Below are 24874 nucleotides of genomic sequence, written 5' to 3' on the forward strand. Positions count from 1 at the left end.
GAGAATTAATAAATCATTGTGAAGAGTTTGTGTCTATGAGTCAATTGATTAACACATTTCCCATGTACCAGGTTTTCTCCCCTCACTCTTTCCTTTATAGAGTTGAGCTCATGTGTGGACATCATTGTGTTTAAACCTTTTAGTACCAAAAGGAATTTGTTGCAGGGTGCCAATAGCCTAGTGGTTAGTGCATGTGTCAAATGTACTGAGGCTGTTTGTTTTCAAATCTGATTGAGGGTAATCTTTTCTGTTTTAGGATGAAAAGAAATAGTCTGACACTTGACTTAACTGATCCTTTTTGTTTTTTAACACTAAGATAGTCTCACATCTGTCCTACAGTTGATCCGTCTGGTCTCAGGCCAACGAGTCAGTAATCAAATCTGTATAGTGCCTTTACAATCGGAATCTTGCACATTCTGAACACCAAAATAAAAATAATTACATTTTAAGTGAATATAACATTAGCACATTTAGCGTGACATATTTTAAAGACTTCCTTTAAAATTGGTTTGTGTTTCAATGTTTAAACAGACAAATGTTGTGAATTAGCATCTGCTATAAACACTATGATACGTACTTACAATGGATTGCTGTTTTCAGTTTGACCTTCAATGGAACATGTGACTGCTGTTTATTAATAAATACATCACAGCTCGATAACAGATACCTATTTAATGCTTTTGGTCACCGTGTCTTTGCAGAGGATAACATGAGCATGCATCTTTTATCGACTTGTAAAATGTCATCCATGCATCAATATTTGTAGGCTTTTCTTTGGAATTGAGCCATGTGAGCTTTCAGGTTTCTCTTTACACTTCTTTAGACTTTGATTAATACAGTTTAAGACCTAATGTGAGTCATTCTTTGCAGCTGCTTTACACAGGTGTCTATTCATTTTGTACAAGTCTCATAGTTTAATTGTGTACAGGTTTTCTTCAAAGGGTTAAATTACATGGGTGTAGGTGTAATTTTAAGTCTGAAGGAGTTTGAATTGATTGAAGGGTTTATTTTGTAGGTTTCTAAATACAAACATGTCTTACACATTTCATGTCTTCTTTTAAGTTGTTACTGATGCCAGAATGTATCAACCAATCAACTCTTCTGTCTGGCTCTCTGTCCTTCTATCTTTCTACTTTATTAAATGAATAACAGTTAAACACATAATGCCTGGATTAAAAACTAACGTGTCAGTTATCTTGCTGACATTGTCAGATTTAGCAGCTGTTTATTCAATTTTCAAGAGTTATAAAGCCTCTTTGACTTTGGTTGAATCATATGCATGGAAAATCTTTCCTAAAAGCCTTGATGGTTATTTTTAGAGAGGCTCTTTTTATTTAGCACTTTAACTTCAAATTTACCATCAAATATTGTAGAACAAAAGCAGACGAGTTTTAATGTCAGTGCAACTGTCGCGTAGCATTAATGGACTTGTTAAGTGACGAATGAGTGCGGTTAAACTCTTCTGAAAGGAAGTACTTGTTGGCATCTGTTTATCGCACATTCAGAGAGAAGAGGAACTCTAATTCAGAGAAAAACCAAATCAGCCCATGTGACTGTCTTTGGTTTCCTTCTTTTTTAGCAGAACTGAATGTTCTCTCAATGAAGCCTGTTTGGCTGTTATGTAAGTCTGCCTGAAGTTGAGCCAAACTAGGGGCTCGCCGTCATTTTCCCCCTTAATTGTGCCCCTAATGATTTGTCCGTTGGAGCGATTCAGGACCACAACATCCATTCCTGAAAGCTCTAAACGAGAAAAAAAAAAAAACACTTTTTTTTTTTACTGTATTTTCTTTTATTGAGATTTTCCTTCCCTTTTCTTCTTAATCTAAAACAAGTATTCCTCCAAGATAACCCATCTAAACATACTGCTGTTGCCCTTTATTTACAATTAGCATACAAAGCATTGTTATCATCAGAAAAGTGCTGTAATGTAGTGACAGAAAAATCATGAAAGGTGAAGAATATGTACAAAAGGCAAAACAGTTGTGCTCATCTTGTTTTTGTGTACGACACTACTTGGTCTACAAAAACGTAAAGAAATATTTACAGTTCAAAGTCATAGCATATTTGAGTCACAGTAAACTGTGTTTTCATAGCTTCTTTAGGATAGACTAGATATCTATCATTATAAGTACATGTACTCTAAACAGTACTACTGCGATTGTGCAACCATCAAGGCGGCACATAGTGGACATTCATTCAAAGTGAATTAAAGTGTAAAAGTCATAGATTGGACTTACAAACAAAAGCAGAGCTGCTCAGTGGACAAAGTTTAAACAATAGTTCTTCAGACGAACCAACAAAAAAACACTGAAAGGGAAAGTAGTATCTGCCAGTATCAAGCAAAGTGCACTGCTATTAAAATAAGCACACAAGACAGAAATATTAAGATGAAGCCAGCAGTGAAGCCAACTGTTTTTTTGTTTTTTGTTTTGCTTTGCCCCCTAACATTTGACTGATTAATGTTTGTTTCGCTAAAATCTAATGCATTAAACAGCTTCAAAGTCAACAGTCAGACATAGGACTCCTTAGCATAGGAAAATTCCTCAAACACAGGCTGGCTGCATCTCCGTGACACAACCTCATGATGACTTGCAGACACTGACTCGGACATTGCTCTCTGTCGAAAGTGGTGTCTCGGCTCGACCACATTGGTTTGAGGGATACTGTCTGTGTACTGACTGGCAGAGTGGGACGACGGGCGATCATAGTTGACCGAGGATGGACGGGACCTTCTCCCCAGCTGAATGGCGTCTTGTACAGTCATTGAGTTGTACAGTGGAAGAGGACCCATGTTCTGCACCGCGTGCTCGTACGACGGAGGCCTGCAAGGCAGCCGGCTGTCCACCTGCTTAAACACTTCAATGGCCGATAGAGGGCGGGGTTTGTGCAGGAGCTCGGCTTGTGGGTCTGCTTCGCTCTGAGAGTCCTCCTGGAGAGTTTCACATGGAAAGGCGTTGTCTTTTTGACAGTCTTTCTTCAGGCTGTTCCTGCTGAATGCTCCTAAACTCCTGGTCCTCAGCAGCACTTTAACAGGAACTCTCATGGACTGTGATCGCTTCTTCTCATCTGAAATAGGTCTGGGAATGTCCTGCTGAGCCTTTGCTGCTATTGAGGTCTGGCTCGATGTGTTTGCTCTCCTTTGGCAGGCTGGTGAGCCAACAGGGGAACTAGTAAAAACAGAGCCTTCTGATTGGTTGGAGGCAGCACTCTCTAAGGAAGAGCATGAGCAGTTCTTGGTGTGATTTCCTGGCATGTAGGGCAGTGGATCCATGTTAGAGCTGCTGCTCAGTTTTGGAAACATTACTACTGGTCTCCCTCCTCGCCCTCGGAGCAAGAAGGAGTCGTCTGAGATCTGCTTCTTCAGCGGCTGCTCCTCAAAGCCCCTCCTCTCCACCGAGCAGTCATCATGGCTCCTGGCGTGGACACACATGCTCTGGAGATCAGCAGGGAGATGGATGATGGGCTCGGAGCAGCGACGGTCGAATGGTGGCTTTGTTTTGAAGGACGCATCGGCTGGCCAGGAGGAGGAGGAGGCAGAGAGGCTGGGACTGAGAGAGGAAGAGGAGCAGCTCCTGCCATGTGTGGAGCCGGCACTCTCTCCAGCCTCTCCATCTCCGTCAGGGTCTGTGCTGTCGTATGCAGAGTCGTGATGCTGAGAGGACAGTGAGTCTGCAGAGTGAAAAAAAAAGAAGAAGAGCTATTAAATAAACGATAAGCCTCAGTTAAGCAGTTGAACAGATACCAACACTAATTTAAAATTTGGAAGGAACTATGGGGATTTTATTTGAGTACAAATTCAGTTTATATGATGGATAGCCCCTTGAGATGATCCATCTCGTTTTCAAAGGGGTTCAATACAAAAAACACAACAGGGCAGTGTGATACAGACACAGATACATACAACATAAACACCATTTTCAAAGGATGCATTTATGAAATTATATTTTATTACAAAGGGTTAACATTGAACCATAAACATTAGTTATATTAACTATATTTCGGCAATTTTACTACCAATGTTCCTTCTTTTGCCATGGAAAAATGTATGCCCTCTTAACATATTCAGTTTGAAATCATACGCTGGCAAATTAGGAAAGCGCATGATGCCAGAGAAAAGAGCAGGGTCCAAACAAATATAAATAACCCTAAAAGTTCCCTGCCCTTGTGTTTTCATACAGTTCAAAATAAAAGTCATTTATGTGCAAATGTACCTTCGTCAGTATCCAGCAGATTGTAGATGTTCTCTCCAAGTATTTCACAATTCTCAATCAGGAACTGAGTTAGCTCTGTGACCTGCAGGAAACCAGAAAAAAAACCCAATTAGTCTCAAAACAATAGTAAGTTTTTGATGTTGAAACTGACATGAAGACAAAGAATGTTATGAAATTCAAGATGCCCTTAAATGATATGATCCAAAACATTGCATTTCTGTCATTTGGTAAACAACATGTTTTTAAAAAGAGTCTGAACAAAGTGTGTTATGACACTGATCAGAGGTTTTCTGCACCGTCTACCACAAAGTTTCAGAGCAACACTAGTGTGAAAGTGCAGTCATAACAAGACCTTTACCTTCTTTGTTATCTCCAGCGGGGGGCCGTCCAGCTGCAGAAGTGTGGGGGCGATACACACCGCCAAGTTGTGGGCATCCATCTTGTTGATGTCGGCATTCTCAAGGATGTGATGGAGGAGGCAGACGAGGTGCTGCAGGAGGAGCTTGTTGGCTACAGGAAGCTTGTTTACCACGCTGTTTGTGGGTTGCGAAAGAGGGGAAGGACGCGCAGAAAAGAGAACAGGAAGAAGACATTAATTTGGCGCACTTTTTTTTTTTAAAGTGTTTTCCTTTTTTTTTAAACAGCAGACAAACTCAAAAAGAAGAAGTGGTTGAGGTTCAGTCTACAGATGTAGGGCATTGGGACTAATCTGGAAAACTCCACTCAAAATACCCACATGTTTGAAATTAACCACATGAGCAGTCATGAAAATACCAACAGATTTCCTCTTACATATTGATATAATATAAAAATAGAAGCAGCAGGTAAGTGGCACAGTTGAGCATCATTAGCAGGTATTGATCACTTACTTTCTGATTTCCACAGCTCTCTGCTGGGTGTCTTCATTATCCAGAGCTGTCATCCAGTTGTCATAAAGTTCAGACACCAGCAGGCTTCCAGGAAGTTCTTTTAGGAAACTCTGCAACACACAGGAGACAATGGTTAACAGTGAGCTCTATCAGTAATCTTCATCAGTATCAGCAGAAACATTAGTATCAGAATCAGTACCGTACTATCTATGTGAGTATTGGTATTGTATTTTCTTACACCACTGCTGTAGTAGTAGTAGTGGTGGTGGTACAGCATCAGTTCAGTCGTATGGCAGAAGTAGTTGTGGTTGTGGTAGTGGTGAAATTGGTCCCATGGTTAGATCGGATGTTGTAGTTTAATCCGTGCAAATGTTGTAGCAGTAGTGGTTGTACCGTAGAGCGATGTTGGATTAAAGCTGGAAATGTCAAATTCACAGAGCAGGGTGAAAACTTACTTTGAGCAGCCCGACAAGCAGAGCGACCGGCTGGCTCTCCAGATCGACCTCCAACCCATTGTTGAGCTGCTCCCGGACGTCCTTCATGACTTTGCTGTTGCAGGTTTTTCGGAACACTCCCTCCGTGGATGGCCCCCTCTTCCTTAGCAACAGCAGCATCTCCTTTAAAAAGCACACGTGCAAAGAGGAGAACAGGTGAGATTTTTCTTACCAGCACTCTGGGGAGCTTTTTCAGGTTTAGACTAAGTGCAGCTTATGCGGTGACATGGTTTCCTGCCCCTTCGTTTGGCAAATTCTAAGAAAAGAAAGTCTTTCAAAGGTCAGCAGAGCAGCTGCCTTTCTACTGACGTATTAATCTCAACAAGCTGCTCTATATTCTGTCAAGAGAAGAGGACAATCTGCCCTGAATCAGTGGCATAACTTTAGGAAGGTAAAGAAAAACAAGCGAGGGAGGCAGGGAAGAACAAGAAACTGTTCTTGGTGTTGCCCAAGAGATACTTTACTGGCATGTGGAAGTGATACGATAAGCATGGTTTCACTTTAGGTCGAAACTTACTGTGACTGGTTTGGGAAGAGAGCAGTCATCTGGACTGATCTTGCGGAGTGGCTGTCCAAACAGCTGCGTCTTTGTGTCTGTATCTGATCTGCGGGCTTTCTTGCTGAAACTCGTACCCTTCTTGAGCCACTTCCACCTGGTTTCTGTTGGAAGCAGAACAGTTTCAATTGTTAGCTTATTTAACATTTTATATAACATGTATAACATAACACCTCTAGAGCTAATTGGAACGAGTGCAACAAAACCACATGTGCAAAAAATGAAGGGCAAGGGTTGTCACATGCTTGCACTTTTTATCAGTTCATTTCCTTTTTTCTATGTTTGTGGTTGTTCACTTTGGTGTCATAGCGACACATGGCACAATAATCGAGCCCCTCCCTCTGCCAAAGCTGCCACTTTTCAAACTCACCAATGGGCTGTGTTGGTTTGTCCTCCTGGTTATGTAACTGCTTCGGTTGAGCAGAGATATCCACATCACCCTGGTAACAAAACAAGTAAAAAGTTACGCGGTGATGAGTATGCAAAAGGGAACTAAAGAATACAGAAGGAAAGAAAGGAGGGGAGGTGTTTTTTCAACTACTGAGCACCACAAACACATCATGCCACGTACACTTGATACAGCTGAAGCATCTACTACAAAAGACACCTCAAATCAATTATATTTAACACATTGTGTTATCTCTAAGATCAAAATATCTTTGAATTGTTTAAAATGCAGCACAACAGTATTATTACCAGTTACCCTTTGTTTATCAAAGAAGCCGTGTTTGTTCTGACAATCTGTCTAATCAACAGAGCATGAGCGGATAGCGTAGAGGTGTCTTTCACAAACTCTTATCTCAGGAAGCAGTGTGAAGCAACAGTTTGACTTACATCAATGGGACAATCAATGAATGGTTCCATGATTCCTCCTGTTAGAGTTTTAGTCTAAAAATGAGAGAGGGAGAGAGAGTGAGATTATTCTGGTCGAAGTAAGATATTGTAGTGTTTAGGGCATGGTAAAAGAAGGGGGCGTGAGAGACTTACTGTGATGTTGCCACTCAACACCTTCATGAGTACGTCTGGAGGCGAGGAAGAACAACCAACCTTCGCTTTTGCGTCCTTAATTCTACTGTAATTAAAAAGGAACATACTTTAATTCATCTACATATGTATCTATTACCAATCTTTAGAGACACTGTGAGCTTAGTCTGGATATATCCTTTTTTCAAACTGCATTTTGATTTGTCTTTACCACACAAAGTATTTGTCATGTGAAGTTTACAGTGCATCGGCCTTATAGTGTGTCTTTATAAAGTTCTTACACACGTACTTCTGTCCATAAAATTCTCTCATTTTTTTGTCTAAAGAGTTTCTCTTGCTGGAGATTATTTTGAATGAAGAGTCAAACTTCTTTCTGACTTCAATTGAAATTGTTTGATAAACAGTAGATAACTAGATTTATCCGGTACAGTAATTACAATCCCTGAGGCAAACATAGATCAAAATCTACAATCTAACCCAACTGCTGTCGAGCCTTTCTCTTTCAAGATTATTAAAATGAAGGCAAGTCATTTTTTAAAAAGGAATCTTATTATTAAATCCCTGATAGTAGAATGATGTCGTTTCTTACCTGTGGAGTATATCTAACCAGCGTTCTTTGACCTCAGGTGATCTATCGGCAAAATAACAACATGGTGTGAGTTACTAATCCACACAGAGTATCAAACAGGCGAGCAAAAACTGGGGGAGGAATGAAGCACAGTGCGCACACGCGCTCTGCTTTTAACAACTCGGATGGAAAGTGTAATTCAGTCATGGGGACAGGAAGCAGCGTCACGGCGGCTCCCCAACCAGACACCTTCCACTTCCTCCTTGACTCGACCTACCACAGGCTCGTGGTCCGTCAGTGGAAACTTGATGTCGACGACACAGAAACAGGTGCCTACGTGTACACCTGAGAGCTTGACCATCTTTTAACCTGCTGTGATACACTTCAGCCTAATCGATGTACAGTATGCCCCACAAGTGTCAAAAATGAAGCGCACGGTTTCTTGTAGGCTCCATGCGAGTGAGCAGGAATGAAACTCACACATTGAATCATCTCCAGAGCCAAATCATCAGACAGAACTATAACCTTTTGTTTTCAAGCTAGACAATTCAAAAACCCACCAAGGAATTCATCAACCTTCAAAAAGTGTTTTGTGACTGATTACTTTGCAAGAAACGTGGGAGTCTGTGAATAACAGAAATGAAGCGTTTGTTAACTTGTTCCCAGAAGTTTCTCTAATGAGACGGACTGAAGGCCCTTTACTTGAAATGTACTTTCATAACTTTAAGATCAATAACACAGCCTAGACACAAAGTGTGAGACAGTGTTTCTGCTGCTCTTTGTCTTTATTTTAAAGGCCAGTATTTCCAGATAAAGTCAGCTGACGTTAATCCCCTGACATGGAGAGGTTGCTTTGTCGGCCAGCTCCACAACTTCCTATTTTAGGAGGCTGCAGTGATGAGGACTTTCTTTTCGCTACTTCCCTCTTTTCAGAAAGGTCACAAATCATATGACCATTTATTACAAGTATGCCTATTACATGAATGGCCACAGAAATCATGACTGACAAAAAGAGGCTTTTAAAATACGTGCCGGAAAACAAGTTTGACTTGAAAACATTTTAAGTAACAGTGTAACATGAAGGATAGGTCACGTCTTGGCTCTCTTGCTTGGACTTTGAGTATTTGATACCAATCTTTCAGCAGTTAGCGTTGTTAGCTTAGCTTAGGAGAAAGCTTTTCTTGCTTTCATCAAAGTAATAAGTGCTGACCAAAACTAACTAACTAAAGGCTCTAACTGTCACTAACATGCAACATTGTTTTTCTTTTATTAATTGAAAAAATATTCTTGCAGATGTCGTTACCAAAGAGATCATCATTTCTTGATGTTATTTAATTAAATTGAATCTTAGCACTTAATCTTAAGGGGATGTAAAGACATTTTCTCTTTTAAGTGGGACCAAAAAGTTTGAGAGCCCCTGAGCTAAGGTGACTGATTGTGGCTCATATAGCTTCGGATTTAAAAAAAAAAAAAAAAACAAGAGTAGGATTAATCTTCTCAACAAGTTAGTCTTGTTTCTGTCTATATCAATGTGTACCATCAATCCTCTCAAATCTTAGAATAAATTAATATATGTTTTGCCACCCCCTGTGGACAAAGTGAGTCCCCTTATCATGGTGCTTTTTAGCGTTGTGGGAAACGTGTTGGTTATGTACAGGATGAATCCTGTACACAACGCTTCAGGGTCTTGGAGGCCATGGTTAGAGGTTATAGGCATTTAAATTACTTTATAGCAATGTCTTGTCTCAGTTTCAGTAACAGCTGAAAATTCCTCACATGAGCTTTAATTTCATCATGAGGTGAAGATAGAGTACAGGCTTCCAGTTAAGATCCAGATAGAGATGTAGAACAAAGAACAACAAACAACTGAAGATGCCAGGCACTGTTTGTGTGTCATGAGCTTCATGTTTACTCACCGAAAACACACCAAACAACAGTTGAGAGCCCAGGCCAGGACGATGGTCACACTGAAGTCAATGTCACCTGTCGTTCTCGCTTCTTCTTCCTGTTCATCTTCAAATCCATAAAGCCAGATGTCCTCGAGGCTCACTCTGTGCTTCAGGCGGTAACTGGCTGTCGACCTGGTAAAAAAAAAAAAAAAGAACGTTTTCTGTTTCCATTCAAAATACAGGATTGTGTACCTCAGTGGACATGTTTGCACAGCTGAATGATGACAAGCAAAATAGTTCACAACTCTGAACTAAACAGACATCATCTTCAGTCGTTTGGTGAAGGTGTGAAATTGAAATGAAAGAGTTTGACAGGGTTATCAAAGAGAGCTGAAATGAATGAATGAAAAAACTGACACATGTCATCACCCAAACTCTTTCCCATATATCCTGTCAATTGTCATCTATATAGAAAAAATGTTGTAAATGCAGGAAATAGATGTTACCCAGCGGACCAATCACAGGGCTTGTGGTCTGTGTTGTTTCGACAAAAACCCTTCAACTTTACAACTGTGATGTACAGCTTTGGCTGAAGTACTTTTCAAATTTGGAGAGAACTAAGCTAATTGAACCCACTTACTTAAAGTCATTACGCTATGTTGAGCTAAATTACGCTAAGATAAGATAAGATAATTATCTGCTGGCTGAAGCATTTTTCAGACCAAAAAGTTGGATCTTTTCATCAAACCATCCTTTCAAAAAACAAATAAAGCACATTTCCAAAAATGATTTACAGCGATATTTGTTATGTCTTGAAAGTCTTACAAAAAAATAGTAAAAGGCCAGCTTCATGGAAAACAATATTAAATGGAGTATTATTGGTTATTTTTCCAATAACTCCAATGTCAGAAAGTACAAAACTACCACTATAAGATGAAGCAGTCCTCTTACTGGTAAACTGAACTTGGTGAGTAAATGGATGACCATAACTTGATGGCCCCCTCAGACAATAATACCTGCTTACTGCATTGTACTGTTATCCCAGCTGTGCACCTACTGGAACCGTGGGCAGCTTGTTGTACAGAGATGAGTGAGATTGCCTTCCCACTCAAGAGCTACGAAAGTTCAATCAGCTTTGACAAACATCTCTAATATGACTAAACCAAGCAGACAGCAATAAGATTTAACATCACGTTTAATTCATTTTTTCCTTTTGGGTTGAAATCTTGAATGTAAAGGAACATTTAAATTTAATCCACAGATGATGTTAGATGACAGATTTCATCTTTTGTTAGATGAGTGAAACCCCATTTAGAAGTGGAAGTACCTCACTGATAAATCCTTGTTGATGTTAGCTCTACAGAGCTTCATCTAAAGATGTGTTGAAATAGATGAGTGAATTAAGATGAGACATGTTTACGGTGAATACTGTAGTTTCCCTCATGTGACTCTGCTCAACAGGAAACTACCATGCTTTCTTCTGCTATTCAGAGTGACTAAACACAAACAGACGGCATGCTGGGAGATTCCCCAACAGTCCAACTATGCAGTCCAGAAAAGATTTGTTTTTAGTTCCTCTTTCGATCTCCTCTCCTGTTCCAACTGTACAAATACAGTAAGAGACGGTTTTCAGCAGAAAATTGTGAAAATTCCACATCAGCAAAACAGCTGTATATTCTAGTTTTAAAGTCCCATTTTTACCCATCACACAGTGCACATCTGTCACTTAAAATAACCAAATATCACCATCTGTTTTTAAATGTATAAATATTTTCCTGGCTTACTTGAGTTTAGCGAAGACAATAACGTCTCTGAAGAGGAACAGGTGTCTGTCCTTGGAGCCGGTCTTGGAGCCCTCCGTGACCTGAACACACTCGTCCAGCAGCAGCTCTCCATTCTCACTCGTGAGGCCCAGGACGAAAGGACTCTGCTCCACTGAGAACCAGCAGGAAGCCTCCTCCCTGTGACCGAGGACACACACAAAAAGAGTGGGCAAGGCAATACCAGTATTTGAATTTGGGACTTTTTTCCTTCGTCTCACATCTTTCCTGTTTCTACGAATAAAAAGATTGCATGCATTTCCGCGCGTTCTAATCTTTTAGGGTTGTAATCTTTTAGGGCTACAAAACTCTGTAACAAGCCATTGGAGTATATCTGAAATAGGGATCTGGTAGTTTCTTTGAATAGAATTAGACAATTGATAAAACTCCTTTGAAGCTGGAGCCAGTAGGCCATTGGCTTAGGTTAATAGGTGTTATTTTAATTCCCTCTGAAATATTGAGAGGAAAAAAATGAGAAAAAATGAGAAAATATCTGCTGTTGAGTTTTCATAGTTGAATGATAACAACATATTAATGAGGAGTCTGAAAGGTGCTTGTCCTGTTGAAGTTCTGAGATAAATGCATTACTTATTTTTTTACAATGAACACATTGACTGACTGTAATGACTCACTATAGCCTCTTTAGTCTTCCTGCTATCCCCCAAGATCATGGAACTATGATTTAATTAGTGTAAAAAAGGCTTGATTGATTTCAGATGAATAACATATTCACAAGGTCCTAACATGCCACTGGATGATCTCATATTGATCTTATGGAATATCAAATGACATTCATCATTCATTAGGGCTCTTCAACATCAATCCACTTGGTAAACTATAAATTTAGCCTTAAAGTTCAGGGATGAAACACAGGCTTCACAGGCGGAAGTTTTGTTGTTTGAGGAACAGAGACTGAAGTCGTTATTCTCAGTTTAGTTAGGGGATTACCTTTCATTTCACTTGATATTTTAGATTACATATCCTATAACAAAATGACCTCTCATTTAAACAAAAACAAAAAAATTAAAATATGAAAAGTGCATCAAATCAACACACAAGTCAAGGTGTAAACAAGAAGTAAGAGTTGTTTGTTTAAAGTCATTTCGAAACCTTTTTCACGGCCCTTCCCACTGATTCTAGATTCACTAAATTCAAAACGTTGCAGCAGAGGTACTTTCCCTCTAACCATTCTGGCATCTGAATATGACACATAAATACCAGCAAACCAAACAGTGTGAGAACTTATACCTCAAATCGGGGTCATCATTGTGTGTAGACTCAACATATAGACATTAAAATATAAGATTACTGTAGTCTGTCAACACATACTTTTATTTATCAACCAATACTTTACAGCTTTGTTAAATCAATGATTCAACTTATTGCTGAAGCTTATTCGTAAAGAAGAATCTAATATACAGTAGATTATCAGTACTGTAAAGCTAATGTCAGGAGAAAATGTTAGCTTTGCAGTTAACATTCGCTCAGATTTGACTTAGGTTGGTTGTAACATTATTATCTTACTGTTGGCAGCAAAACAAGGACACTTACTGTCTGTAACAGGAAATGATTCCTTAAATGCAAGATACTATTGCATTCTGTGTACTAATAAGTTAAAAGTTAGTTAAGACAACGTTAAAATGTCTGAAATCTGTGCGGTTGATTTGCTTTGCCTCAACTTAATACTTGAGATGAAAAGTATAATCATAAAGCAGGATGAATGAAGAACTTCAATGAGATCACTTTTAAATATTGGTATACTTCCTACGTCACTGGCAGGCCCACTCCAGTGAAACTACCACCCACCAACTCCACCCCCCCCCCCCCCCCCCACCACCACACACACACACACACACACACACACACACACACACACAGACGGATATACGTAATTTGTTAAGGTGCTAACTGGTTGGAGGTGTGAGAGTGGGTTTGTACTGACATTTCATATTCATGTTTTTTGCTTTTCTGGACTCACCCACTTAATGCCTTGGTGGTCTTTGTGTAACGGATTCAAAAGGTTAAAGAGTTGAACGTCAACTAAGTAAGAGGAGGTGATGAAGAGCGCACACACACAAAGTATCTGACTTTGCTCGAAACATGGCTGATGGTGGATGCATTATGACGTTTCAGAGCTTTTAAGTACAAGGATCACACAAAAGTTGTCGTTAGTCTATTTATTAACTTTACTTTTTAAGAATCTGCTGCTTCAGGTTTTCAATAGTTACATAAAGCCAGAGCGTTTTCAAACTCAACTTTTTACAGTAACAAATCAGCTCAAGCCTTAAAAATATGAAACCCAGGCTTTGAGGCAGGGTTTTTGAAATACTGATGTAATGAAACGTCCTATTCATCTGCTTCTACTGCATCTGACAACATGTAACAGCAGGCCACAACCATTTACTCTACATTGAAGATGTCTTGGTGCTGACCAATTGTTTCTGGGCCAACACCATAACAGGAAAGAGGAAATCCCCACCAAAATCTAAGCCATTAATGCTCTCACCACTAAATACAAATATGTGCAGATATCCTAATAATTTTATTTTTCTCATTTGTACAATTAACATTTTTATATGTTTGATTGTGTTATTTTAATTGTGTTGTTTTTACTTTACTGAAAGGTGACCTTGAGTGGCATGAAAGGCGCACATAAATAAAATGTATTATTGTTACAATTAATGTGTTTAAAAATGTAAAAGTCACAGTTGTTGATAATGCAAGTAATTTGATACTACTGGTGATATTTACACTTTCAAAAAATGAACGTTTTGTGTAATAATATATACATGCAAAATCAAAAATGTCATCTAGGTTCTGGAAAATAGTCTGGAAAATAAAACCTGGGATTTACTAAAGGTGTTTGCTTGTCTCTCTGGAGAAGCCAGTGGAGCTTCTGTTCTGAAATAGAACATGAATCAATAAAAGCTCTGTCTTCTGAGCGAGAGTGGTTAAGAGTTAGACTAAAGAAGTGTGAACTAAGTGCAGGCAGCTCTGTGAATCCCCCACAGAGACATCCATGTTTGTGGCCTGAAGCGAGTGGGCTGTGTGACCTGTACAAAGATGGGGGGATATTCTGGTGACATCAAGGGACCATTTAAAACGTGGTAAGGGAGTATGGAGGAGCCATGTGTTTTTCTTCTTCTATAATAGTTTTTCTGATGTGACGACTTCAAAAGAAAACGTTATTTTCTTGTGTGCTGCCACCTGCAGGCTGGAGGATGTAGGAAAGCGAAAATGAAACTGTTGTTGTGGTCTAAAAAGTATTTCTTGATCAGGGAAGTTCCTGATAAGGACATGACACAGAAGTTTCGAAGTAGCACTCATAATAACAGCTGGATAAATTCTTCAAATGCTGAAGAGAGGTCTCACACTCTGCTAGTGTCATAAACCTAGCAGAGTGTGTGCTGTGTAACTGTAACTGTGTAACTGTCCAATTGCTACTGTTTCAAAGTAAATCTTCTGTTTGAAATGTAAAATTGCTTGTTAGGTCACAATAATGCCAAGGCTACACATGGCAAGAAATGACACCTTATTCATTCTATTGCTGTTTGTTGGTGTCCCTTGTAAAGAAAAAAGCAATTTATTAGCTTTGTGTTAAGCCCAAACATTTAACTTTCCTGACACTTACCAAAGTACACTCAAAACCCTGACGTCATGGATTGAAGTTCTAAATTATAATGATAATATATATGTTGTTTTTATGCTACATAAACTGACTCCATGCACAAACGTACTCTTAACTGAAGTGCATATGTTCAAAACACTACTTTTTATGAGAAGAATTGGAAATTCACACCAGTAAATAACAGATGAATCATGTTTTGCGACGTTGTTTCTCATAATACAAATGTCTGATCAAAGAGTATGTTGGTGTCCCTCTGTCAGGTGAAGAATGGGACTTGGCACTCTCTGGGTTTCATTTGTCCTCGATGTGCTTTCATACAAATCAAGGTACTATTCAGCTGCCTTTTTCTAAAGCCAAACTTGAAAGAATAATTCCTTACCTAAGCCCAATGTGTGACAGGTGTAAACAGACCCCATGAGTATATCACATGCTGTGGTCAGTTAAAGTGTCCTTGAGTGAACTGAACTTTAACTGCTTGGGTGGGCTTTCATGAAATTGTTGTGTTACACAATATATTGTTATCCTACAGTGTAGATTTTGCATGATTTGGTTGCTGTGGATCAGAGGTAGGTCTGCAGCTTCTGCAGTCCCATGTCAATGTGTCCTTGGGCAAGGCACCTAACCTCTGTTGCTACATCAGTAGCGTTTAAATGTGTATCAAAAGATTAATTAACACAGCCTCAGTGGGTGACTGTGGTTTGGACTTGTTTGACGTGCAGTGTAAAAGGGCTTTGAGTTGTTAGGAGACGAGAAAAGAACTATACAAGCTAATGGCCCAGTTTGACGTTGTGATTTTTTTCATTAATTTATTAAGATTTTGTTTCATCACAATTGTTTGTGAAGTACTTTATTATCGAGAATTTTAAAATTGCTTTATAAACTAAGTTTTGCTTGCTGACCTGATGTGTTGAAGAGCATATAATACAAACTGAAAACCCTAATGACCTAGAAACTGTGCACACCTGCTTTGCACACCTGCTTAGTTTGTGATGTTTTTTTCTCACATGCACTACATTTGATACGTGTATGAACCACCACAGCTGGTCAGAAGCCGTCATAAAGTTCAGTCTGCAGGTGTGAAATCAACTTCATTGTAAGTGCGATGAGACCAGATTACAAAAAGTTAAACAATCAAGTGGCCACTAATATTTTCTAGGGTTAGGGTTAGTGTGACTGTAATGTTACCTTTGACTTTTGTGGTGTTTCACAGCTGCAAATGTGGGTTTTGTTTGAAAAACAATATTTTTTGGAAAAACTGGTTTGTAAATATTTGAAACTAAAAATTGCAACCGTTCTATCAAAAAAGACAATCAGATGTTGTTGCTGGCCACAAAACTACAACAAGATCTAAACAACAGATTGTTTGAAAAAATAACACATGCTCTGATGAAAGAAAAAGCCCTCTACTAAGCTGATAAACCACTCAGAGATCAACAGCAGAAAATGAAAAAGGGTTTGGGTTGTTCTTGTGGCGTTCTGGGACGAGTGTATGAAAAAGAGACAAGCAACCAGAAAGAAAATGACACATTGTATGTTCAGCAAATGTTTCTGTGGATGAAAATAATTACCTGATAGGAGACCATGGCTTTGTCAGCGCCTTCCCAAAGACCAGTGATGGAGCAGAGCGTCGTCTCTGAGCCAAGTGTTTGAGGTGCTACAAGAAAACACAGCAATTATTTGAACAGGAAAACAGAATAAATTCAAAATGATTGATTTTCTTGCTATTCTAGTTCCACAAGCTTCCACTCTTTGAGTCTTTGACAGGATGGGGTAAGAAGGTGAGCTTTCATCCTACGTCAGCCTTGTCTAGGTAGGTGAGAAATGAAGCCAAGGTGGCCAGGAATTTCCTTTCCGAAGCAGGAGTTTTTCCATTTTACCATATGGCTGACATCATACCAGAGATCCGTTTTTTGAAAGGAAGGTGGGGAGATGACTCTCAGGCCATCAGAATAAGTCTCTTGGCGAATGTCGTTCCCAGATTTCTTCATTTTTGCCAAAACCTCACAAATTTTTCTCACATCAGCATTTTTTAAAGAGTTGGACTCGACTTTTCTGCCTTATATGTGGAACTAGAAAAATCATAGGATCACAACATTACACCTGCAAGAACCCAAGTCAGAAATTGGGTTGGGCCAGCATTTATTCAGGATCTACTACTGAGCTGCCAATCCAGGGCCATGATGTTTAGGCTGGGTGATTTTCCAGGTGATTTTGCCACTGGGTTCCTCTGTGACTTGGCATGGAGGCCGGTTGGCAGCTTTTCCTTGCCTGCCATGCTATTTTTCAAGCTAAAGAAGCCTGACTCCTCCCAGACTTTAGGCTTTGTTTTGAAGCACTTAAAAAGAAAGGGCTGCCAGGAGCTTTTGAACCAGTCTAAATGGTATTAAGGACGTGCCTGACATGCAAGCAGGAGAGCCTGCCAGGGATAAATCCTGTTTGATCGGGATGGATAATGGATGAAAGGTGCTTGTTCAGTTGATTACCTTCCTGTTGAAGTTCTGAAGTGGAATCAGTCAATGGTTGCCTTGGATCTAATGTAGTAAATTAACCTTGATGACTGGGTGCCTCTAAGCTGTCGCACTACGAGTGTCCCAGGTTTGACCCAAGCTCAAACTGTGTTTGCCTTAATTTTGAGAGGATGTTGTTTGTTTGACCACCCAGGATGTAACTGTACATATTCAAGCTTCAATATCTCCCCGTAATCATCTGGATACTTAGAAGTGTGGATGCTGTTCTCAATCTCTGACAATCTCCACACTTTATTTATTTTAGCAACATTTTTATATAAAATGATATCAACGACTATGGCAACTTTCCACCTTTCAAAATATCTTTATTAAGTTCAAAACAATGAGGCAAAAAAGGCACAAGAGCTGGGCAGATACATTCCACATTGCTACATAGAGGGCAGTAAAGTGCAGAACAATAAAGATAGACAGAATCCTGGAGCATTACCAGTGATACCTGATGCAGTGCTATAGCCCTTCACTCCCACCCCCACCCATCATCCCACACGTTTCCTGGATTATTACTAAAGCACAATCTACCGGAATTAACTTGCAGTGCAACAACCATCAGGGAGTCACGTAGTACTGTTTGTATAGAACAATGTCCACCTTATGTATATTCAATATTATGTGAGAAGGATTAGAAGGGTTCCTAGGTCTTAAACAAACATTCACAGCTTTTAATGTCTCCAATAGTTCAGTCTGAAATTTTATATCTATAATCATAAACAAATCTCCTCTTTACATGCAATGTTCCTTTCCAGGGGCCGCATTGCCTCCTTGGGTCACCCAAGTCCTTGGGTGCGTCTTCGTCAAGCCTATAAATGTGGACCAGGTACTGCAAGGTGTGCTTGATACCTCGATACTGTAAGGTTTGCATTATGTCTTGAAAGGCATGATGTTGGGTCATCTCCTTGTTGGTGTAATCTGGGAAATATCAAGATTTAGCGTCCTTTGTACTCAATGGGCTGTAGTCTGCTGCAACCCAGGATCCACTCTTTCACATGGAAGTGGTGGATGTAGGCTAGGATGGTGTGTGATCTTGGTTGGAGAGTGCAATGTGCACGATTGACTTTTCCCAGTTATGTTCTTTTCTGAGCAGCTAATCAATAAAAAGGCTTCTCTAACCCCAGTGGAGTGTTGTTCTCCTCTTCTATCCACACAAAAAGACCTTTCCTCTCGTTGTTCGCCTGACAAAGTGACAGAGGAGAGGACAAACCACTGAAAAGATTGTTTTCTCTCAGAGACATAAACCAAAGACAGACGGCTTTCAGCAAAATTAGACAGAGCTCATTGTTAGTAAAGTAGAGCTGGGCGATTTGACCTCAAATCAATATGACAATTAATTAAACATTTGACCTTGATTATGATTTATGAACAATTATTTGTTTTTGTTTTTTGCCACGGACAATATGCTCAACTATTAAAGCTGGGATATTTTTTCTGATGAAAGTGTCCATATCTGATCCCACTATTTTGTGGGTATTTATTTAATATTACAAACTGAAATGAAAGTGTTGAGAAGCAGTGGTCTGTGAAATTTAGTCTGAAAGGCAAGGCTAATAAATTGAGTTCAGTGTCCCCAAAAGCTAAATGTACACTTTGCAAAACGAAACACTTCTCCTTGTCAAATAAAGAGAAGGCTGCGATTGTTGACACACATTTGTGTGCATTGGAAATTTAAGATGCTTGATGGACAACAATAACCACATATAATAATGTGTCCAGGAGTAGAAAAAGCCATACAAACCAAAAGCCATTCACCAAAGCAGAATGCATCAGGAACAGGAAAAATGTTTGATATTCGATAAATCTAATCATCCAGGACAGAAACACAAAAATCCCAGCAGATTTAAAAGCCTGAACATTTTTGAGCATGATTGCTCACAGCCTACTCTCTTCACCGCTGCAGTGACTGACAGATGAATACATTTTGCCTAGCAACAGCAAGGCCTTAACACACACAATCTTTTTTGCAAATATGGGCAGTAAATCAATTCATTTATTCCATTCATTCATTAAATAAACCCAAGGTTATCCAGTTAGGAGTCTATGGGGAGCTGAAACTGATCCCAACACCAACATTGGGGGAGAGGCAGGTTAAGCCACATATAGAATTATTAATAAGAAAAGGTAAAAAGGTAAAGCTAAAATAAATAGGAGCTTTTTGATAGATGCTCGGCTTGATTTAAGTTGGACTTTTTTCTATTGAACAGTTAAGAGTACATTAATATGTAGCTTTTATCATTATTTTATTAGAAGTAAAGACAGAAATTATACAACTTTGAGGTTTCTGTAACACATGAACTGTATTTTATTTTTTAAAATATGGCACACAAAGGATCAAGACTATGCGTATATGTCCTGCTCACAATGACAATGCTACTATGCTAGCATGTCTTAAAGTTAACCCTACCCTAACCCTTTATCATTAAACTGAATGAGGGATCTTGGTTAGCCTAAGTTAGCTTTAGGACAACTCACAGTATCCAAACCCCATGGAGAGAGATTCATTGTTTTAACTAATTTTTTGCATTTACATTTATGTCAGTTTTCTCTTCAGAAATCTATTTTTCCCATATACATAACAACACTGATTGGTAAACTTAGGTGGAAGACAGGGAACTTCATCCTTCTTGTTTTGGCTCCTTTTGTACTCTAATTGCTGGACAAACTGGCAATTAGAGCAGGACTATAGACAAAGACAAAAACTGCAGAAAATCAAACAAACAAAGCATGAACATTTCACAAAGCGTCTCTTTCTAGTTACTTTCCATGCAGCTCTATGATGGCACACAGTCCACTGACTCGTGATGGGTCAGGACAAGCTTACAAAGGACTGAGTTGACCTACCTGGCCAGGTTGCACGCATTTACTGTACGTCACTGTGAGGTATGAATCCATCCAGTGTAAACATGGATCAATTTGTCCTGTATGAAGTTGAATGCCAAAGAAAGGCCTTACACTCTCTTTCAATACTGTATAACTATAAGTCCTTGAAAGCCTTCAAATATAATGAAAGATTCGAAGTGCCTCTATAAAGCAAACATGTTCTGAAACAGAAACAAGTCTCAGTAAAATACCCCTTAACGTTGTACTGTTTTGAATAAAGAAGCAATGTGATTTGTTTTGGCAGGGACAAATAGTTTATGTTTCGATTTAATCCAGGCTGCTGAAAATATCAACAAAGGAGAGATACAAGAACACAATGAAAGCAACAGTAGTTCAGGGAACCATCTAAACTAATTTTCCTGAATGGTTTCACCATCTGTAGATCTTTGTAAAGAAAGTTATTCACGCAGCATCCAGTGAAAAAAAAAAAAAAGTAGGAAGAAATGCTTTATAAGAGGTTTTAGAGTTCCTCAAGCATGTGAGTAAATGGAGAAATGTTCTCCATGACTGAAGGAAGAACATTGTTATTTTAAAGCTATTTCAGACTTCAGCTTCAGAGAGTGCAGTCATTATTAGCCTAACAACAAAAAGTGATAAGTGTCTGAACTAACAACCACTGAAGATGTTTGGCCAAGGCATCCATTATCATCCAGGGACAGGAACTTTGTAAAGCAGCATGTCTGCATGTATCTGTGTTGGTAATGTTTCAGATTTTCCCTGCAAAGACCTCTGTTCATTTCATTTCAAGCTCCTCCAGATACTCTACAACAGAAACTAAGAATCTGAACAGTGTGAATCAGACCCCACAGAGATATTTCCTTTCACCATTTTTATATAAAATGAGAAACGCAGGACATTGGGCCACTTACTGGGCTGGTGTTCTCTTATCATTCTTGGCAATGAGTCACCGTTTTCATTTTACATTTTCAACAAAGCTTTTGCAAACGGCCTCTTTTACACACACAAAAGAAACATTATAAAAAGGTTGCAGTACATGCAGTATGTTGGTGGAAGTTGAAGATTCATAAACAGAATGAATCGCACTCGTCAGTCTTTGGAGGCAAGATCTTTTTCACCTTTGCCTTTTTACTATTTACTGATGAATCAATACTCACTGGGCGAAGAGAAGCGGCAGAATCATCATAGCTTCCTCTCCTCATTGCTTGGATCCCATAATCAGGAGCGTCCATGCTAAAGCCCTCAATCTCTTGCCGTCCAGTTTCCTCTCTTGGAGTGGATAAAAAGTACTTCACGTCCCAGTTTTAGATCTGTGAACGAGCTAGCGGAGCAGCTGCAGAATGACGTCTGCTGTCCTGCAAAGCAGCCCCTTTCTAACCGGTGCTAATGAGGGTCACAACAATGGAGGCCTGTCTGGCACACAAACAGGAAAGACAGTTCTTTGTGCCTGACCTAAACCTGCAGTATCACTCTGCTCCCCCCCACCCCCCCTTTTCCAAAGTACTGTATACCCTCCCATCTCTAAAACCTGTCCTGTCCCCCCCTGAAGTGGGGCAGCATCTCACAATAATGAGATGGCCGTGCATCTCATCAAGGCCCAGCTTTTCGTCAGGATAACCAGGGTGAGATGCTGGGACAGCTAGTACCCCTTTGAATAACAAGGACTCGTAATTTTTCCCTATCCCCTCTCTACACACATGAACAGGTGCTCACACACGTTTGGAATTTCCATTTGAGTTTTTATGGCTATTGCTGTTTTGTCTCTGTTAAAAACATAGAGCTCTGCTGTGGCATCACACAAGTTTGGCTCACCAATCTAAGAAATACATTGAATATCAAGGGGCACAAAAACCTTCCTCTCATCACATCATAAATTGACAGTAAATGACAAGTCAACCACTATCCTCTTTTGCCTTTATTCTTGGTTGAATTAATCAGAATAGATGGAGAGATTACTTTTTCCAACTAAGTTCATGTCCTTGATGTCTTTTCAAAAGAAGGAAACAAGTGGGAACATTTTCTCTACATGAATATATATCAAATCTACTGTGCATAGTTTGTCTTCCATTGTTTATTTCTGAGAAAAGATACGAGGGACTTTAAACCTTGAAATGGCAGGATACTCAGCACAAGCAAAGCAAGAAAGTGACGTACAAACCAAAGAAGAGAAGAGATGTTCCATTTAGAGACACTTCAATCATAGAACCCACTTATATCATGAACTCACTGACACAGCTAAAACTCGCCCGCCTGTCAGCCAGAGCAGCCTTAATATGATCAAAATGGATGAGTTATGATAAAAAAAAATTAAAAAAATCCCTTGTGTACAAAAAAGACACAGCTTTTTAATATCAAAACATGGCTATAAACATGATTATTTCTGTTGTTAAAGTTGGCATCTTAACCTGGTGGTTCATTGTACCTCAGCGGACAGTCGAGGGACTGCGTTTTTTTTTATAAATGCAAACTGGCTAACGTATGTAAGCAAGTATTAAAAAATGATAAGACTCTTCGTTTACAGGAAATTCAAAATTATAAATGAACGCATTAAAGACAATGTTTATTTTATAGAGATCATGTGATGTCGAATGACTGTTAGAGAGTTTTTGACACTTGAACTCTGCAGGGAGATGATTGTGATTGAAAGGTGAGTGGTAGTAAAATCTATCCCCCTGTGGAGTCCACACAGTGGTGGTGGAGGTGTTGGCCGATGATGTCGAGAAGATGATGAAAGCTGATGAAACTGCACTGTCTGATAGGGAGGTGGAGTGTTGTACTTGTTGAACGATGGCAAGAATGGACTGGAGGAAGAGAGAAAGATGTTAAAGACAGCAGGATATAATAGGATAGGATATTACTTTATTGATCCCCAGTGGGGAAATTCGGGTGTTACAGCAGCAGCAGCAGCAGCAGCAGTGCAGAATCAAAACAAAAAGTCAAAAACCGAATAAAATAATAACATAAACATAAATACATTTCCAGGTAGTAAGGGGGGCATATATACAGAGGACTATAGTGTGGTGGACTCAACAGGACAATGAAAAAGATAGTAATAGTACTGTGCAGGGAATGGCATGTTAAAGTGACCCATGAAGAATTTAAAGTAACATTTATTTATGTCAACAGTATTGACAGTATTGACAGTTATAAGTAATAAGTAATAAGTATAAGTATAATAAACATAGTGCAGTTTTGGCTGAAGGAGCTTCTCATCTCCCACAGCTCGTCGTGGAGAGGGTGAGAGGAGTTATCCAAGATGGATATGATTTTTGATTTTTGTGATATAATAATAATAATGAGGGAGAGGAGAAGTGCTATTGGATAGATAGGACCAGGTGATGTAAACACTTTATGACTGTATGGTGCATGAAAAGATGAGTGATCGTGCATGTAAATGATACATGAAGAGCAAGGACAAATATGTCAGTATTCAGAATTTAGTGCACAGTGGAACAAACGGTTCTTTGTCCCTTTTGTGAGTAGAATTTCAACTAGGCCCTGGTCATTTACTTCTCCATTTAGTCTTGTTAAGAAAGGCTAATGGTTTCTATCCGGTCATCAGAAGCTCTACATAGAACCAATGTCTTTTGATGTTCTGACTGATGCGCGGCATCTATTCGAAGGTTGTGTTCATTGCTGTTGTTTCAGCAATTATTGACATTTCACATGTTTTCTTGTTGATGTGGGGGTGGATTGGCATTAAAAAGTAATTGGCCACAGACTCCTCTTTGTGAAGCTTTCTTATGCACAGAAGGCATTTCTTCCTGCTTAAGTCAAACACACTAACCGAGGATAAAGATTTGCATTTGATAACAGTTGTGTTTTTTCCCCCCCCTTGTTACACAGAACTCTTGCGCTGAGTTGAGTATGTCACCAGGGTAATAACCCCAATTAAACCCTGTGACAGGTCAGCGTATCAAATTCAATTTCATCTTCTTGCTGATTTGGACAAAGGAGAAAACATACTGTTGCTCTCCAGCTTCGCTCATTAAATCTGCCCATTGTTTAATGTTACATAATCGGTAGCGCACAGACAAAGGCTCAGCTAAAATTCTTTCCACAGACCTTCAAAGATCTCTCGAAGGATCAGTCTGATACAAAATACGTCTACTGTAGAGTTCTTTGGTTTCTCAGAAAATATAAATGAATATTTAAATTTCACTGTGTAAGTGTGTAATTGTGGCTTCCTCATTTATGAATGGTTTGTAGATATTACACCTGGGGAAACACAAGAGGTTACACACTTTGGGAAAGCTTTGTAAGTACATTAATTACTTCTGATAGAAAACAATAAATGATCCCCCTGCAGTTTTATATTTTGCTGATGGCAATCACGTTTTACCAGCTTTATTTACGTCTGCAGTAATGAGAGCCAAACGAGTTAGTGGAGCATTTATTAGCACAACACTGACCTCATGATACTGTCACGGCAAACATGTTATCATTTCATTGTACATTAATTTGTCTTTGGTTCTACAAAGGTCTGTTGTAACAATGA

The 24874-nt window shown here is 39.3% G+C and overlaps 1 protein-coding gene across 1 annotated transcript; it reads right to left on the bottom strand.

Moving 5' to 3' along the window:
* Nucleotides 1-1784: 1784 nt before the first annotated feature.
* On the bottom strand, nt 1785-21838 carry tagapb (T cell activation RhoGTPase activating protein b). The gene is made up of 14 exons (XM_079369649.1): nt 21534-21838; nt 16588-16673; nt 11356-11532; nt 9599-9763; nt 7704-7745; nt 7118-7202; nt 6965-7018; nt 6501-6570; nt 6092-6234; nt 5536-5697; nt 5081-5190; nt 4570-4744; nt 4212-4293; nt 1785-3669 (listed from the first exon to the last, which is right to left on the bottom strand). The coding sequence occupies exons 1-14, from the start codon at nt 21606-21608 to the stop codon at nt 2510-2512; spliced, it is 2586 nt and encodes an 861-aa protein (XP_079225775.1). The 5' UTR covers nt 21609-21838; the 3' UTR covers nt 1785-2509.
* Nucleotides 21839-24874: the final 3036 nt, after the last annotated feature.

The sequence above is a fragment of the Symphodus melops genome (genome assembly GCF_947650265.1).
Source record: "Symphodus melops genome assembly, chromosome: 1".
Classification (NCBI taxonomy): domain Eukaryota; kingdom Metazoa; phylum Chordata; class Actinopteri; order Labriformes; family Labridae; genus Symphodus; species Symphodus melops.